The 16,571-nt window shown below is 48.9% G+C and overlaps 2 protein-coding genes across 6 annotated transcripts; one reads left to right on the top strand and one right to left on the bottom strand.

The window, feature by feature from the left end:
* Positions 1–3,665: 3,665 nt before the first annotated feature.
* Positions 3,666–7,435, top strand: LOC127307568 (lipoxygenase 2.3, chloroplastic). Its single transcript, XM_051338292.2, has 6 exons — positions 3,666–4,342; positions 4,461–4,726; positions 4,828–5,065; positions 5,150–5,473; positions 5,559–5,644; positions 5,815–7,435. The coding sequence occupies exons 1-6, from the start codon at positions 4,003–4,005 to the stop codon at positions 7,246–7,248; spliced, it is 2,688 nt and encodes an 895-aa protein (XP_051194252.1). The 5' UTR covers positions 3,666–4,002; the 3' UTR covers positions 7,249–7,435.
* A 210-nt stretch (positions 7,436–7,645) lies between these two features.
* Positions 7,646–15,431, bottom strand: LOC127307571 (protein STRUBBELIG-RECEPTOR FAMILY 8-like). 5 transcript variants are annotated; one of them, XM_051338294.1, is made up of 18 exons: positions 14,898–15,430; positions 14,206–14,353; positions 14,038–14,109; positions 13,867–13,932; positions 13,692–13,763; positions 13,528–13,599; positions 12,876–12,947; positions 12,723–12,788; positions 12,576–12,641; positions 12,060–12,454; positions 11,522–11,781; positions 11,321–11,368; positions 10,805–11,076; positions 10,460–10,601; positions 9,884–10,023; positions 9,660–9,816; positions 8,221–8,386; positions 7,646–8,140 (listed from the first exon to the last, which is right to left on the bottom strand). In XM_051338294.1, the coding sequence occupies exons 1-18, from the start codon at positions 14,980–14,982 to the stop codon at positions 7,986–7,988; spliced, it is 2,454 nt and encodes an 817-aa protein (XP_051194254.1). In that variant the 5' UTR covers positions 14,983–15,430; the 3' UTR covers positions 7,646–7,985. The 5 variants fall into 5 exon arrangements, with proteins under 5 accessions (XP_051194254.1, XP_051194256.1, XP_051194255.1 ...); XM_051338296.2 differs by having other exon boundaries at positions 7,646–8,144; positions 14,898–15,429; XM_051338295.1 differs by lacking the exon at positions 11,321–11,368 and having other exon boundaries at positions 14,898–15,429.
* Between the last annotated feature and the right edge of the window lie 1,140 nt (positions 15,432–16,571).

Below are 16,571 nucleotides of genomic sequence, written 5' to 3'. Positions count from 1 at the left end.
CAGCGGCACATCCTGCAGGTATGGCATCGAGCGGGCCAGGTGGTCTATGGAGGAGACGGCGAGGCGTTGGACGCCAGCGAAGCGGTGAGGCGCTCGACGCCGGTGAGGCTGGTTGGGCGCGTTATGTTGGCGGCGGTGCAAGCCAGATCTGAGCCCTTAGAGGGCCTGGTCGTGTGCACGGCTATGCCTATGGAGGTGTGGTGGACAGCCTCGGCCGATCGGGAACCCTCTAACTGGATCCTAGCCGAGCGTCTTGTGCTCTGCAATCTGCCAGCAACATGTCAGTTAATCTTCTTCTCTGCGGCCAGGGCGGCAGCCTCGGGCACAGCACCGATGACTTAGCGAGGCAAAGATGGTGCTTTTCCATCGTTTTCTGAACCTCCTTCGTTGATGTTGCCCAGCGGAGGGCGGCGTGGGGCCCTGCTCGTCCGTTTCAAAGAATAAAGGTAGCGGTCCTAGGGTTCCTCTTCCGCAAAGATGGTGACCATCCTAATGTCGGTCCTTCTTCGGCTGGCCGGAGTGAGTTCCGGAAGGCTCCGCCAGCGAATGTAACAGTGCAACTTATGCCTTGAGTTTGCTGGATTGGATGGTATTTGGTTGTGCGCACCCATGCTTTTATTCCGGCCGTTTGGTTTTAAAAGAAGCGGTGTGAAGCTCTGTTCCGTGTTGCCATCTGTTGACATACTGATCCATGATGAAATCACAAGCGGAGAATATCACAAAAGCTGGCTTGAAAGACTAGTAAATGGAGGTTCAAGTCTATGTGTTGTTGAGGAACTTGCTTGGTGTTCTGGACTTCACAGCCGTATAGAGGCAGCAACACAAGTAAAGTTTAGAGTCTTTGCTTTCAGGGTGATCAGCGCTTGTGTACTAGCGTTTGTGTACTATTACTTTCTTGGAGGTGTCGCTTTTGGAGAGCCTGGGTTGAAGAGTTGTCTTGGTGGTGGTGGTACTGTAGGGCTTGAATACTGTAGCGGGGCCTCTTGTTTTTTTAGTTTTTCTAACCGTGTGCATCTGTACTACCATTAGAATATCACGTTATTGCAGAGGCCGAATCTAATTGATATCTGTCGATATTAATATATTCCTTTTTGGATAAAAGATTTAATTTGATTTGAGCAGTGGCAGAAGTTGCGTCCGCCCATGACGCTTCACCATAGAACCGTGGCTTGGTTACAGGATGCTCCGGATGCTTGCAAGGTTGTGTGCCTCCAGGAGATCGAAACAACGGAACACATACTTGTACACTTTGTGTATGCTAGGCAAGTTTGTTGGTACAGCTGTTCCAGCAAGCTGAGGTTGACAATGGTCAGCCACATATGCTTGAGGAATGGTGGTTGCAGGAGCGAGCTAGGTTTCAGAAAAGGCAGAGGAAAAACTTCGACTCGCCAGTGATCTTGTTCTTTGGGAAAGCGTAGAAGCACGAGTGTCAACTTTTCCACCCTACGCCCCCGCGTGGTCGCCTCCCCGAGTGAGGCGACCGGGCGGCCCCCTCCTCCTCCATCCAGAACCCACCGCCACCTCCTCCCCTTGTGCCACCGCTGCCTGCGTGGTGCTGCTACGTCACAGGCGGTGGCGGACCTTCTCCTTTACCCGGCGCCAGTGGCTCGAAAAAAAGGGTGCGGCTGGGCGGCGATGCAGCTCGACCGGCGGTGCTCCGGCGCAACTCTAGATGGCGGCATGGGGAAGGTGCGGCCAGTTGGTGGCACAGGCGGCTGGTGCTGTTGCTTGTCCGGCCAAGCCCTACATGCCCATATCTTGGCCCGTTGGGCTCGATCTGGGTCAGGGCGGGCTCAGATGTGCCGCCTCCGGCTGGATTGAGGAGCAGCTCGCGTTGGGGATGGTGGTGACGACGCCACGTCGGCTGCAGCGCGGAGGCAAAGCTTCATGGACCTGCTTTGGGCCCGGCTAGACCTATGGCACCAAGCGAGGGTAGCACCGTAGCAGTGGCGGTGACCTACGTGCTGCAGCGTGACGGTTGGGCCATGCCCCAGCTGTTGCGTCCGGTCGGCACCCGTTGTTGGAGGTGGAGGAAGCCCTCCGGGTGGCCATGCTACTACCGCCCTTTGGTGCCAACGGTCTGGTGTGCTTTCGTTACTGTGTCCGGTGTGTTCGGTCGGCTACCGTCTACGGCAGTGGAGGTTGTTCCCTCCCGCATGGCTTCGATATTGTTGTCCCTTGACTAGAGTTGTCTTCCTTCGATTTGGCTGGCCTCACAATGTTTGCCATGGTGAGACGATGATGATGGTGACCGCAAGATCGTGGTGGCGCATGTTGGTGGGCGACAAGTTTGGTGGAGTGCTACAGATTATCGAGGGTTGTGGTTTTTTGGGGGTCGGAAGAAATCCTTGGCGGTTTGGCCGACACTGACGCGGTGATGCTTGTGGGCGCCGTCTTCCTTCCTGAAGGGCATCGGGTGTACCCCTTTCCTACTTCCCTCCGTGTACTGAGAGAAATCCTAGAGCTAGTCTGGGCAGCAACATCGTCATCATCGTATTTCTTCTTGAAGGTGTTGCTTGGTACGCGATGATTCGGCGGCATTGGAGCATGGTGGAATTCTCCCCGGGGCGCAGCGGTTGCAGGTCATCGTCGCTTTTGTCGATCCGGCATTGTCGGCTTTAGTTTCTTTCTGTTTTCTCTTGTTTTTCTCTTGGGCTTGTTTGTGTTGTTTGCCCCAGCGAAATCTTACGGTTGTACCAGGTGGTTGCTATATTAATATAGCGGGACGAAAGCCTATTTCGAAGAAGTGATCTTGTTCCGCTGTGAGCCAATGGATGCAGAGGAATGTTGTAGTATATGGGAACCTTGGCGTCTCGAATCTTGGAAGATATGAAGCTTTGGGTATAGGCAGGACTCAGGAGATGGAGCTGGAGGTTTTTTTTTTAGTAGTTTTCCTTTTCTAGTTGGAGTGGGAGTGTGGGCAGCACGGCTGTGTGCAGTTTGTGTAGCCTCATGTAACTTACAATTATATCTTCTATACAAAAAAAAAATAGAACCATGGCTTGCTCCTTTTGCAAAATTTGAAACCAAAGCAAGAACATATGTAGTCGATCTCTTTAACTCGCACTTGAACTCGCTCGCCGGCCTTTCACCTCCCACCACAAGTACCCAGAAGCGATCGCTATTGTTTCCTGGATGCCTTGCTCCCGGGAGCGCGAGAACGTGTGCTCGGCCTGGGTACCTATCTGATGCGATGTGTTTTTTACCCGAAATGATCTGATGGAATGTGTGGCGCATGAGAAGGTAGAAAGAAAAATGGTGTAGCCTAAAGACTTTTTTTGGGATAAATGTAGCGTAGAGACCTGTGATTCTACAAATCTTCTGCAGATCTCGATCTCACATCGTAAATTTGGGATGTGCCAAATGGGTAGTCACATGCGTAGGGAAGTGACAAGCGTTGTGTCACCTTCTCCCTCGTAGCCTCCAAGCCTGATGCGTACCTCGTGCGTGACCACCTGGATGTGTGGTGGAAGGCGCTCCCCGATTGAAATGTAGCCCTCCTTGATGAACAGATTTTATGTGGTTTTCTGAAGTCCTAGCTAGTCGACCAACTAGGAAACCCCACATACACTGACATGGCCGGATATTTTTTTTTTTTTTTTGAAACGGGACATGGCCGGATATTATTCACAGGCTCTTAGAGTTGTGTTCGCAAAACAGATAGAGCTAGGCACAAAACCAATCACCATGTCGCAAACTTCGTACCCACAGACCCCATGACGGTGTACTACATTCGCACGTGAAACACGACGCCCTGAAGCATCCACAGATTGGTTTTATAACTAGCACTATATACTCAACGAAATACGCAACCCGGACGCAGAGCACCTAGGAGTGCCGAGAGTGAGAGAGAAAGAGACCAGCACCGGCCTCTCAATTTTCATCATTAAGTTTCTGTTGTGCTGGTATAGTTGTATGCTCTTCTGCTGATAAATCACCAAAGCAGGGAAGTACGTAGTGGTCGAAGCTCAATCTAGCTATAGCATCCCGGCCGGCCCAGCCATGATCCGTCTGAAGCAGCCTCTGCTGCTCTCGGCGCAGAGCGGCAATGTTGCCTCGCCTCTTTTCGCCGCTGCGGCGGCAGCTAGCAGCCAGCAGATCAGGCGAGCCTCCAGCAAAGCCGGCGGCCGGGTCAGGACACGCAGGATTAGCTGCGCGTCAACCGATGAGGCCATGGGCGTCTCGACGTCCGTGACAACCAAGGAGAGGAACCTTACAGTGACGGCCATTGTGACCGCCCAGAAGCCAACCTCCATGTATGTCTCCCGCGGCCTCGACGACCTCCAGGACCTCTTCGGCAAGACGCTGCTCCTGGAGCTCGTCAGCTGCGAGCTCGACCCCAGTGAGTTCTCTCTGAACTGTCTCTGGTCTCAGAACTGTGCATCTGCATGGGCGCACAGGTCTTGATTTGTTTCCACATGGCTAAGGCAAGCTTGTTTTCTTTCCTTTGGGGTGTGAAGGCACGGGAAGGGAGAGGGAGAAAGTGAAGGGGTTCGCTCACATGACACTCAAGGAAGGGACGTACGAGGCCAAGATGTCGGTGCCGGAGTCATTCGGGCCAGTGGGCGCGGTGATGGTGGAGAACGAGCACCACAGGGAGATGTTCATCAAGAACATCAAGCTCATCACCGGCGGCGACGAGAGCACCGCCATCACCTTCGACGTCGCCTCCTGGGTGCACTCCAAGTTCGACAACCCCGAACCACGGGTGTTCTTCACCATCAAGGTAATTAAGCAAGGCACACATGCAGCTACAATAGCACTCTCCAAGGATGCATGGACACCGTCCGGAGGAATTAACCATGTGTTGGCACATATATGTTGCAGTCATACCTGCCATCACAGACGCCGCCAGGGATCGAAGCGCTCAGGAAGAAGGAGCTAGAGACGTTGCGAGGCGACGGGCAAGGCGAGCGAAAGTTTCACGAGCGCATCTACGACTACGACACCTACAACGACCTTGGCGACCCTGACAAGAACATCGACCATAGACGCCCCGTGATTGGTGGCAAGGAGCACCCCTACCCTCGCCGATGCCGCACCGGTCGCCCCAAGAGCATCATCGGTGCGCACATCATAGTCCGTCATATCAATTGATTGAATCAATCAAGAATGAATTGCAGTAATAGAATTAAAGTTTAAAATGCAGACTCGGAGACGGAGACGAGAAGCTCACCGGTGTATGTGCCACGTGACGAGCAGTTCTCAGACATTAAAGGGCAGACATTCAGCGCGACGACACTACGGTCGGGGTTGCATGCCATCCTGCCGGCACTGTCGCCACTGCTCAACAACTCACGTTGCTTCCCGCACTTCCCAGCCATCGACGCCCTGTACAGCGATGGCATCCCACTCCCCGTCGATGCCAGCACCTCCTTCAACATCATCAACGATGTCATTCCCCGAGTCGTCCAGATGATCGAAGACACCACCGACCACGTCCTCCGCTTCGAGGTTCCCCACATGGTCGAGAGTGAGCACTACCACCCTCGCCGCCGCCTACTCGAGCCCGTGCACAAACAATGACTGATCACCACATATGTGACGTCGCTTTGCAGGGGACAGGTTCTCATGGTTCAGAGACGAGGAATTCGCGAGGCAGACGCTCGCAGGGCTCAACCCTATCTGCATCCGCCTCCTCACGGTAACTAATTAGCTAGCATCAATTAACTATGGGTTTGAAAACACCCTCTAAGATGCATGAAAGGCAGTAGAAAAAATGTAATAAAAACATGTGATGCAGTAAAAAAAATCATTCAAAGGTAATCCTCCTACGCTTTTAATCAGTTTGATTAACGAGAGACCATCGTGCAGGAATTCCCCATAGTGAGCAAGCTCGACCCTGAGGTGTATGGCCCTCCGGAGTCGGCGCTAACCAAGGAGCTCCTAGAGATGATGATGAACGGTCTCATGACAGTGGAGGAGGCGCTGGAGAAGAAGCGGTTGTTCATGCTGGACTACCACGACGTGTTCCTGCCGTACGTGCACAAGGTGCGCGAGCTGCCGGACAGGACGCTGTACGGGTCCCGCACCATCTTCTTCCTCGGCAAAGAGGGGACGCTGATGCCACTAGCCATCGAGTTGACGCGGCCGCAGTCGCCGACCAAACCGCAGTGGAAGCGCGCCTTTACGCACGGGCCTGACGCCACTGAGTCGTGGCTGTGGAAGCTGGCCAAGGCGCACGTGCTCACCCACGACACTGGCTATCACCAGCTCGTCAGCCACTGGCTGCGCACGCACGCCAGCGTCGAGCCATACATCATCGCCACCAACCGGCAGCTCAGCCGGATGCACCCGGTGCACCGTCTCTTGCACCCGCACTTCCGCTACACCATGGAGATCAACGCGCTGGCCAGGGAGGCTCTAATCAACGCCGACGGCATCATAGAGGAGGCCTTCTGGCCAGGTAGGTACTCCATCGAGCTCTGCTCTGTCGCCTATGACGCAACCTGGCAGTTCAACACGGAGGCTCTGCCGGAGGACCTCATCAGCCGGGGACTTGCCGTACGCCACGAGGATGGTGAGCTTGAACTCACCATCAAGGACTACCCATACGGCAACGACGGGCTCCTGATCTGGAACTGTATCAAGCAGTGGGCATCCGACTACATAACTTTCTACTACAAGTCTGATGAGGATGTCACCGGCGACCAGGAGCTTCAGGCTTGGTGGGAGGAGGTGCGCACCAAGGGGCACGCGGACAAGAAGGATGAGCCGTGGTGGCCGGTGTGCGACTCAAAGGACAACCTCACCCAGATTCTGAGCATCATCATGTGGGTCACGTCTGGCCACCATGCCGCCGTCAACTTTGGGCAGTACCATTTCGGCGGGTACTTCCCCAACCGCCCTACTGTGGTGCGGAAGAACATCCCGGTGGAGGAGAACCGGGACGACGAGATGAAGAAATTCATGGCCAGGCCGGAAGAGGTTCTGCTGCAAAGCCTCCCCTCACAAATGCAGGCCATCAAGGTGATGGCAACTCTGGACATTCTCTCCTCACACTCGCCTGATGAGGAGTACATGGGAGAGTACGCCGAGCCAGCGTGGTTGGCCGAGCCCAGTGTGAAGGCGGCATTCGAGAAGTTCAGCGGCAGGCTCAAAGAGGTGGAGGGTGCCATCGACGAGCGCAACAACAACCCAGAGAACAAGAACAGGTGCGGCGCTGGCATCGTGCCATACGAGCTGCTCAAACCATTCTCAGAGCCAGGGGTCACTGGGAGGGGCATACCTAACAGCATCTCCATCTGATCTCGGCTCCAGGATTAAGGGATAGGATTGTATTTCTGTGTGTAGGATTGGGAATAAGATGTACACAATGTACGCACCCATATTGCTCCCGACGTGACACGGGCCGGGTGAGGGTATCTACTACTAGTGTGTTTCCGCTACTAGAATGCCATGAATTAATACGTAATTAAGGTTATTTGAACTGTCAGCTAATGGAATTGGTTGCGAAGAACAAAAGACTAGATGGTTAGTTTTATCGGCTGTAACATTACTGCTCACTTAAGAAAGAGTGGGCATCGTCGTGTATTTATGTACAGACAATATCATATCGTATCACTTGGAGCATATATTCATCTAAAAAAAATCACAAGACATGTGAACCGAGCAGCATTGTAAGGTCAGGACCAGGCCAGAGCAGTGCTGTGTTGGGAGGCAGTGCCAATTGGCTAACGGGCAGCTTGTCCACACAATTTCAAGACAGGAAAACGAGCATATAGACAGGACTACAGAAGTGGGGAATGGGCATACGTGGATCCGCCAGTTGGAATCAGTATACTTACAAAAAGGGCGCTCCAAGCAACATCACATGCTTGCACCAACTTTCTAACAGCACACAAGATACTACTAGCCATGCTTGCACCAACTTTCCACCAGAGTGAGCAAGAGAGCGAGTTTATTTTGGTTACTTACTCCACATGGTCAAGCACCGCAGGGTTGTCTTCTGTGGTCAGTGCGTCTCAACTCAGCAGCTTTGGGTGTCACCAACTGGCATTGCGGAAAAATTGAGAAGAGCCGCAACGCTTCAGATACTCCAAGTTACGTTGAGAACACAAAGTAGCATGATATGTGATGCCATTCGAGGAGAAGAGCAGATCTTCGTCAGCGGGCAATGAAGCTCTCAGTTGCAGCCTGACTGACTGATCAGACAATCAAATTAAGACTAAAGACATGAAGAGTATAACAAGAACGAAGCAGCACTTTCAAGTGAGATACCAGTGGACGATGGCTCAAAATATGGCCGGGTTGTTATAAAAGAGGGGTCCTGAGCATCAGCCTCCAATTGACGTGCTGCATTGGTCTTTTGAAGGCCTGTTGACTGGACAAGCTTTACTAATTTGTCTGTTATAACTCTAATTGGTGGGCGTAAATCTGGTGATTCCTGAATTGAAGAAATAACATAAATAGTATTCAAAACATGGATGTGTGATCACCTAATATATTATTATGTAACAAAAAAAATCGAACCATGCAGGAGAACTGCATGTGAAATATATAGAAGAAAAAAAGGCCAAAAGAAAGGACAGAGTACATGACCAAAAATTACAAAGGGCACGGACACGAGTACCCCTGAATAACCAAACAGAGAAAAGCAAGAAAAAAGACTGAACTAAAAACAGACTGAAATAGATGTAGCCTGCACCTGGTGGCACAAGGCTCGGCAAAGCTCCCCAGCTCCTACCCATAAGGGCCTGGCATCCATCACCTTGCTCGTCCCCTGGATGCTCTGGAAGCACCGCAATGACTGCGTGTTTAATGGAGCCCGACCCTCCATCAGCACCGTCGTCAACAACATCAAGGAGGAAGCCGCTCTTTGGGCAAGGGCAGGAGCCCAGGGGCTACGCGTGATCCTACCCCAGACCTGGGATGTACACTAGCCCTCCCCTGTTTTGTTTTCCTTTCACCCCTTAGGGGGCTTGTAACCGCAAACCTTCTCTCTTTTCAATGAAATGAAACGCAAAGGCTTTTTGCGTTTTCTCGAAAAAAAAGATGTAGCCTGCAGCCCATGACTCCGACCCAAACGACCGTCAGGAACAGATGTGAGTGAATTTAAGTCACTTCAGTCGCCCATAACCTAGCAGCAGTATTGATGATAAGATATTTTCAAAGGTCTTAAACTCATAACTAAACATGTACAAACCCATGTCTCTCAATGAATTCAGTCTATTCGTCTCCATATTTTGCTGTCAATCTACGTATTATGTAACAATTGAGCTGTCAGTTCTCCGCTGAATGTAAATATCTTTTTTCTTTTTGTGCCGTTTGGTTCAAGTTCGGAAACTTTGTAAACTTTTAAGGCTGTGTGCAACGATTCGATGCAGAAACCAGGAGCCAATAAACTATTCCTTTAATTAAAAGAAAACGTACTGCTCGCAGAAATTTTTCCTGAAAATCCAGTTGGAGAATGCAGTGAACATTAGGATATTGCTGTGGCTCTGAACATTTTGAGCATTTCACATAGCAGCATGGGCAGTGTTTCAGTTGTTACCCAATAGCTATCAGCAAGGTTAAGAAACTACAACCTCCGTTCGGAAATAAGTGACTCAACTTTGTCTAGATACGGATGTGTCCGTATCAAGACAAAGCTGAGTCACTTATTTCTGAACACAGGGAGTACAAAACAATGTGTACCAGAAAAGAGAATAGAGAACTACCTTGATGCAAAGCAAGATGATGTTGCCTAATGCAGAAATAGCTATAGGTGGCATGTGGCCACATATTCTTGGATCAGTTATTCCCTCCAGAGAATCAAGGTTATGGAGATGAGGGGAGGCCCAATCAACTAGAAACTGCTCATTCTGCCTTCTTGAACTGAAGAAAACAGATTCCTTTAGTAAACCAGACTGCTAGTATGGCACAAGTGTGTGTGATCACATACCTGTCAAAAGCTTTTTGTCCAGTCAAAAGCACAAGCAATATCACACCAAAACTGTAAATATCAGCTTTTATGATTTCTGTTCCTGAACCATTAGCCTCAGGGGCAGCATAGCCTTTAGCACCACTGAGAGCTTCTGAATCCTGCTTTCCAAGTGGGGTATTGTCAATAAACAATGAATCTAGTTTATTTTATAAAGTGCAGTATATCATTCAAATTGGATAGCATCAGATTTTTCCACCTTATTGTTTATATTTGGAGGGAGCATGGGTAGTTTAACGATTTTCAATTGTTTGGAGGGGTGCTCTCTGATTTAAGCAAATACTGTCGCAAAACATCAGAATTACCACATTGTACATATGTGAGTGCCCGATAATCTAGCTTCACACTGAATGAGAAAAAATCTAATCTGGAAAAGAGCAGTTCTAATTATTCATTTCTAATGCATCTATCCCTGTCTCAAATTCGAATCCCAGATAGTTCAAGTGTCCTTGAATTGATAAAGTAAATGTTAACTGCATCACCATTCTTTCTTACAAACTAATCATAGAGTAGCAATACTATCCTTGGAACACTCACCATTCTTGTGGCGCTGACAAAATGGCTGAACTTTCCTAACCCACAGTGACTTAAGTAGGGCATGAGCTGAGCATCAAGCAAAATATTTGTAGCTTTAATATTTCCATGGGTAACTGGAGGAGAGCACATAAAATGCAAGTATCTGCAGGGATAAAAACATAGTTATAAAATATCTGGGAAATCCAGTTCCAGTATAGAAGTCTAAAGAAGTTGGCAGCACTCAACTAAACAATAAGAACAAAGCTATTAAGGTTACAAGATGGGTGTAATCCATTATTCTGCAGAACTTCGTATAAAACTGATTAGAGGATTGGTGTGAATCCAGTCCAGACAAACTCCACTTACTCCAAAGCATAGGCAACTCCAAGAGCAATCTTCATCCGAGCTTTCCATGACAAAGCCCTCGATCTTGTGGCTGATGAAAACAGAAGATCATCAAGGGAGCCATTTTCTGCATACTCATATAGAAGAGCACAATGTCCAAACTCCACACAATATCCCACGAGCGAAGATATATTGGGGTGCTTTAATCTGGACATATTCCATAGAATGTCCATGAGCTCATCTTGTTCTGATAATGACAAATCTATCATGTTGATCTTCTTTATAGCCAGGAGCTGTGCATACAACGAGAAACGCATGAAATATAAATTGGAGATAAAAATAATGGCTCGCATAAATTTGATACCTTCTCTATTATTTTAGAAAAGATGCCTTAGCTATTTAGGAAAATGTCAATTTAATTTTAACACTGAAAATATTCACATTTTTTGAAAGTGGCATGTGAGAACAAGAATGTCCTTCCCTGCACATTGAACTGTAAATCTTATTGAGACATCGAGAATAAGTATTGCTACGGACCTCAATACGACAAGACGTTATGCCATACCGACAAGGAAAGTATTCAATCTAGTATAGTCAATAAACCAGATAAAGAACAAGTCAACTGTCAGGGTTCTAAAATAGAAGTATAGAAATTAGATTTGAGAACCTATTCCAGAATAACACATTAGCAATATAGAAAGGTATAATGACCCACTTGTTATGATAACAGTATCATACCTGACCATCAGGAAAATCACCTCTGTAAACTCGGCCAGTAATACCTTCACCGATAAGACATTCTTCATTGAAGTTCCTGGTAGCCACCAAAATGTCGACTGCCAGAAATTGCTTTGCAGGTACAAGGGTTTTGGATGTCTTGGCCAGACTTTTCCTTTTGGAAACTCTTCCAGGGTTAATGCTATTATTATTACTAGAGGAAGTATCACGACCCATCATAAGAGAACTCCAAGAGTACAGGACCTCATTTGTTTTAGGGACTGCAAAATGGTGTAGTATAAATTTCAATGATGTGAATTAATACAAGTATCTCCCAATAAAACATTATAATGCAACATGCAAGGATTAAAGCAAAAGTAAGCAGATGAATTTGATGTATCCCTTCGTCAATGAGCGTTGATATTAAAGGGTTTAGTGTTTCTGATGACTCACAGTGAGTAATAACAAGAGCCAAAATAGATATAAAAAATATGTATGTCCAATTGACCATCAACTAGCATAAATTGGTATGAAGTTGTAGTAAATTGCCCATTGCTACCTCCTTCCAAATTGGCTGGTAAAGACTTGGTATTGTCAGCAGTGCTCTTCGGGTCACATGTACAACCTTTCCAGCTTTTCAGAATCAACCCAACAATGAAGAGTATAAATATTGTACAAGTGATGGTAGCTATTGCAGCTGCTGTCACTCGAGAGTGTGACTTCGTATGGTGGCTAGAACTATGCAGAGAAGTGTAGCCAACAGAAGGCTGTGGAGGTTTTGCTCTGTGCTTTAAATTCTGCTTGACTGCTGGTGAAGGTGGAGATGGAGGTGGAGGTGGAGGTGGATGTGGAGATGGAGGTCGAGGCTGATGCGGGGATGGAGGTGAATGTGTTGTCCTAGTAAATGAGGACGGTGATCGTTTGAAACCTGGTTGAAAATGGTTTCCGTCAATCCTGGAATATTAACCAGAAGGTTAATCACATGATGTACTAGATATGAAGTCAACACGTGTAGATATGCACACAAGATCCTCTGGAGGAACAGAAAGGGGCAATGTAGAACATAATTCAGTACCTCAGATCAGGAATGAACTCAAAAGTTCCAGGCACATAACCACTGAAGTGATTATTCTCAATGTTGCTGCAAGCAATAGATGAACATTAGCATTGACAGATAATATGGAAAATCAAATATGCCTGCAGTCCAGTCAAATTTTCTTACAGTGCTACCAGTGGAAGGTCTGCTAACAAAATCACAGATCCCGTGAAGTAGTTATGCTGTAAATAACTGTAAAAGCAGGCAAAGAAACTTATAATTAACAACTTCCTGCAGCTATGTGCACTGTGCATGACATAGAAGGCACATAGTTATTACAGATAGTGAAGGTTGTTCAACGAACTAAATGATCTTGGTAAGTCACCGCCGAAAGAGTTGGATGATAAGTCCCTGAAAGCAGCAAGGGGACAAATATGAGGTGAAGTTACAGACAGATCAGAATATTAAAAGATCTGCGACTAACAGAAACTGGTTAGAACAATACTGGGCCAGAGCAGGATTAAAAGCAAAAGAAATACTTTGGTATCAAAATGTGTGCATGTTTGTGGGAGGTGGGGGTTGTATTGCAATTAAAAAAATGTGTTGTTTGTTAACATAGAAATGAGCTGAAAGATTGTTTTAGAACAAATCAGTGAACAAAATAACTGCAAGAAGTTCACACCAACTTGAAGTGCACAAAACCATTACATGTGACAATCCCATACTACATCTGATGATTCATCGAGTAATACTCCCTCCGTACTATGAAGGAGGTCTAAGATTTGCCAAAATTTGGATGTATCCTTTTGACAAATCTTAGACAACCTTCATGGGACAGGGGGGAGTATAATAAATGCAGATGTTTCAGGGCAAAGATATGTGCACATCGTGCTGCGAACAGCGTGTTGCAGGTCAGAGTGCGATAAAATAACTCATTTCTTTCACAATAGAGATATATGTTTGAAAAGTAATCAAGATATGGGAACCTTACATTGTTACTAAGCTTTTCATGTTAACGAATACATCACCAATTATTCCAGAGAGATTATTATAGCTGAGATTCCTGCAATCGAGATTACAGATCAATCATTGATTCAGCAACCAGATTTTGAGTAGAGGCTAGGGAATGCTCCAGTTGCGAAAAAATCAACTCACATATATTTAAGGGAGTGCAAATATGGCAATGATGGTGGTACAGTTCCCTCAAACTTGTTGGCTGCCAAATTCCTGCAAGAGACCAGACCGTACCAGTCATATCACTCATATTTCATACTTAAATATACTTAGCCAAACTTAAAGAGTATAAGCAGAAGAGGCAAGAAGAATGTACAAGTATTCCACATTTGGGGGCAAAGTGGGCGGGATTTCACCAGCGATGTTGTTGAAGCTCACATCACTATCATCATGATACATCAAAGCACCATAAACAGAAATTTGTGTCAAAAATTGCAGAATGACGACCAGTAAGCAGATACCACAAATTTTGTAACAATAAGCTTACAGCTCTTTCAAAGAGTGGAGTTTGAGCAGTTCTGGGCCAAGCCACCCACCGACCCCAAGGCCACTAATGTTTCTGCAAGGAAGTAACAAAACAGGAAAAATAGAATAAATGCTTCTATAAATTTGCAGGCAAAACAGACAGGCAAGTTAAGAATTAAATGTGAATTACATAGCCACGACACACGAGTCCTTGCAAAAGACCCCCCGCCACGACCCAAGTTCCCCGTCTCCGCCACAGGGGTCACCGCCCATGAATGTCCACCCAGAAAGCTGCCATGGCGATCCCAGTGTGCGATATAATTCCCACATCCCGATCGCTGTACAGTAACAAAAGAACAGTATAACAAAAGAAATAGTGAACCTGTTAGAACCGACAGCTTAAAAATTTGTCGGCAGGAAGAGACATACACAGACAACAGGATGGCATCAGACAGAGCCATCGCACAAAGGGAAGTAATTCAGAAACACAAAATCATGCACACTCTTATATATTATATGGCACTACAGAGGCACATTAATCGTTGTGGCAAGGGTCACATGTGACAATCAAGCAGCCATATCCAGTGACCACAGATCTAAATGTAAGTGCGAGCGCGTACAGACACAAGCGCGCTCGAGGCAGGCAGAGTTGCACGCACGCACACCAATCCAATCCATGAGCGCAGGCAAGCTCCCTCACTGCGATACAAACAAGCCCAGCGTGTGCGTGGTACTGAACAGAGAGAAATCGACCAGAACCACACGCGCCCTCACAAAATCCACGAAGAGGAAGTGCGCGCGTAATATGCACGCACAGAGCAGAGGAACCACGGAGTGAGAGCTCGATCACCACATGCCGTGCCCGTGGGTGAGCAAACGTACCATCGGAGGGGTCGGTGAAAGACGCGGCGGAGGAGAGCGCGGCCCAGAGCACCACCGCGGCGAGAAGATGACGCGCCGCGGCCATTCCGACCCCCACGCGCGCCCCAAATCCGCGCCGGTTCCGGCGAAGCCCCTCCCGAATCGAGCAAACCGAGCACGAACCAGAGGATCCTACCGCGCCGCGGAGCAAAGGATGCTCTAGAAGCTTCAGGAGATCCGGGAGCCGGGACGCCGCTGGAGCGAATTTCTTCCCCCAAATCCGCGCGGATTCCCGCCGGGTCGCGGCCGGATCGAGGAGTGCGGGCGCGAATCGGAGACGCCGGAGATCGGGGCGACTCGAATCGCCGGAGGTGGACTGCGAAACTGCTGGGATTAGGCTGCTTGGGTAGCGAGGGTTTAGGGTTTTGGAATGGTCCGGAAGGTTCTGTGTGTTTGGGAGGAAAGAGGAAAAAAGAGGAGCCGGGGAGCGAGGAAGAAGAGAGAGGCTGTCACGCGAGCGGCCAGATTGGGATGGCTTTGAGGCGGTGGAGGGGATTGGGCGGGAAGGGATTTGGGGAGGAATAAGAGCATCACCAGCCAGCAGCAGAGCAGAGCTCCTATTTCTCGGAACCGAATAAAGTGAGTTTAGTCTCCCGAAAAATAAATTGCTAGCGGATTTAGCGATGACGCAGAACAGAAACCGAAAACGTGAACCGAACTCGCTGAAATCACCGGGGCGCTTAATATCGCCGGCGGAGGGTTTTTGGTCGCCGACTCTTCCTAGGCGACGACCGCCGCCACCTCGATGGTCGCCGCCTCGGAGGTGCTCCCGCAGGCTAGAGGCGGCCCGGCGGCGTCGTCGTCGTCATCGCCGCGCGGGGGCAGCGCCGGCAACGGGGGGCGCCTCCGCTTCTCCTTCCGCAGCCTCCTCCGCGCGCGCTTGCACGTACGTCATCATCTGCGGCCACTTCCAGCCGGCCCGCTTCCACGCGCCGTCGGAGCGCCTCTGCCTGGCACGCTCCGGCGACGCCCGTACACCCGGCGGACTCCGAGTTGACCTTCCGCCGCCGGATCGGCCACCTCCCCTACCCACACGCCTTGCACGCGCCATTCCGGACGGAGGGGTGCTGGCCGAAGTGGCGGAGCAGCGTTGGAGAGGCCGGAATCTCTCGTCGGAGCGGAGGCAGGCGGCGGCGGCAGGAGAGGAGCGGTGGAGTGGGGTAGGGTTTACGAACTGAACTCCCTCCGTGAACCCTTTTAATAGGGGCCGTGCGGGGAGTTTCTCGGGCCCCTGAACTCCATATTCGGGTCGGCCCATGTATTCGGTCTCTGTTATGCGCGTGTTTCGACCCGAACCCGTAAATCCGCCGGAAAAGTTCAGTTCCGGCGGGATTTACGGGCTCTGTTAGAGATGCTCTAAGAGCATCTCCAGTCGCGTCCCCAAACGGCGTCGGATTGAGCGTTTGGTGGACGTGTTTTCTTCGTGCCGCGTTTGGGGGACGTCGCTTGCCAGCCACGTCCCCCAAACGCCCTCCCCAAAACTTAAAAATTAATTTTAATAGATAGAAGAAAACTCTTTAATAATATTCAAATCGGTGCAACATAAACAAATTACATATAAAAGCTTCGAAAAAACAAAAATTACATATAATTTTTTGTAAACTATTTCTTATTCTTCTTTGATGGCCCCACCTC

Source organism: Lolium perenne, chromosome 6 (assembly GCF_019359855.2).
Source record: "Lolium perenne isolate Kyuss_39 chromosome 6, Kyuss_2.0, whole genome shotgun sequence".
Lineage (NCBI taxonomy): Eukaryota > Viridiplantae > Streptophyta > Magnoliopsida > Poales > Poaceae > Lolium > Lolium perenne.
Note: the sequence above shows the minus strand (reverse complement) of the source record. Positions and strands in the feature narration are given on the sequence as shown.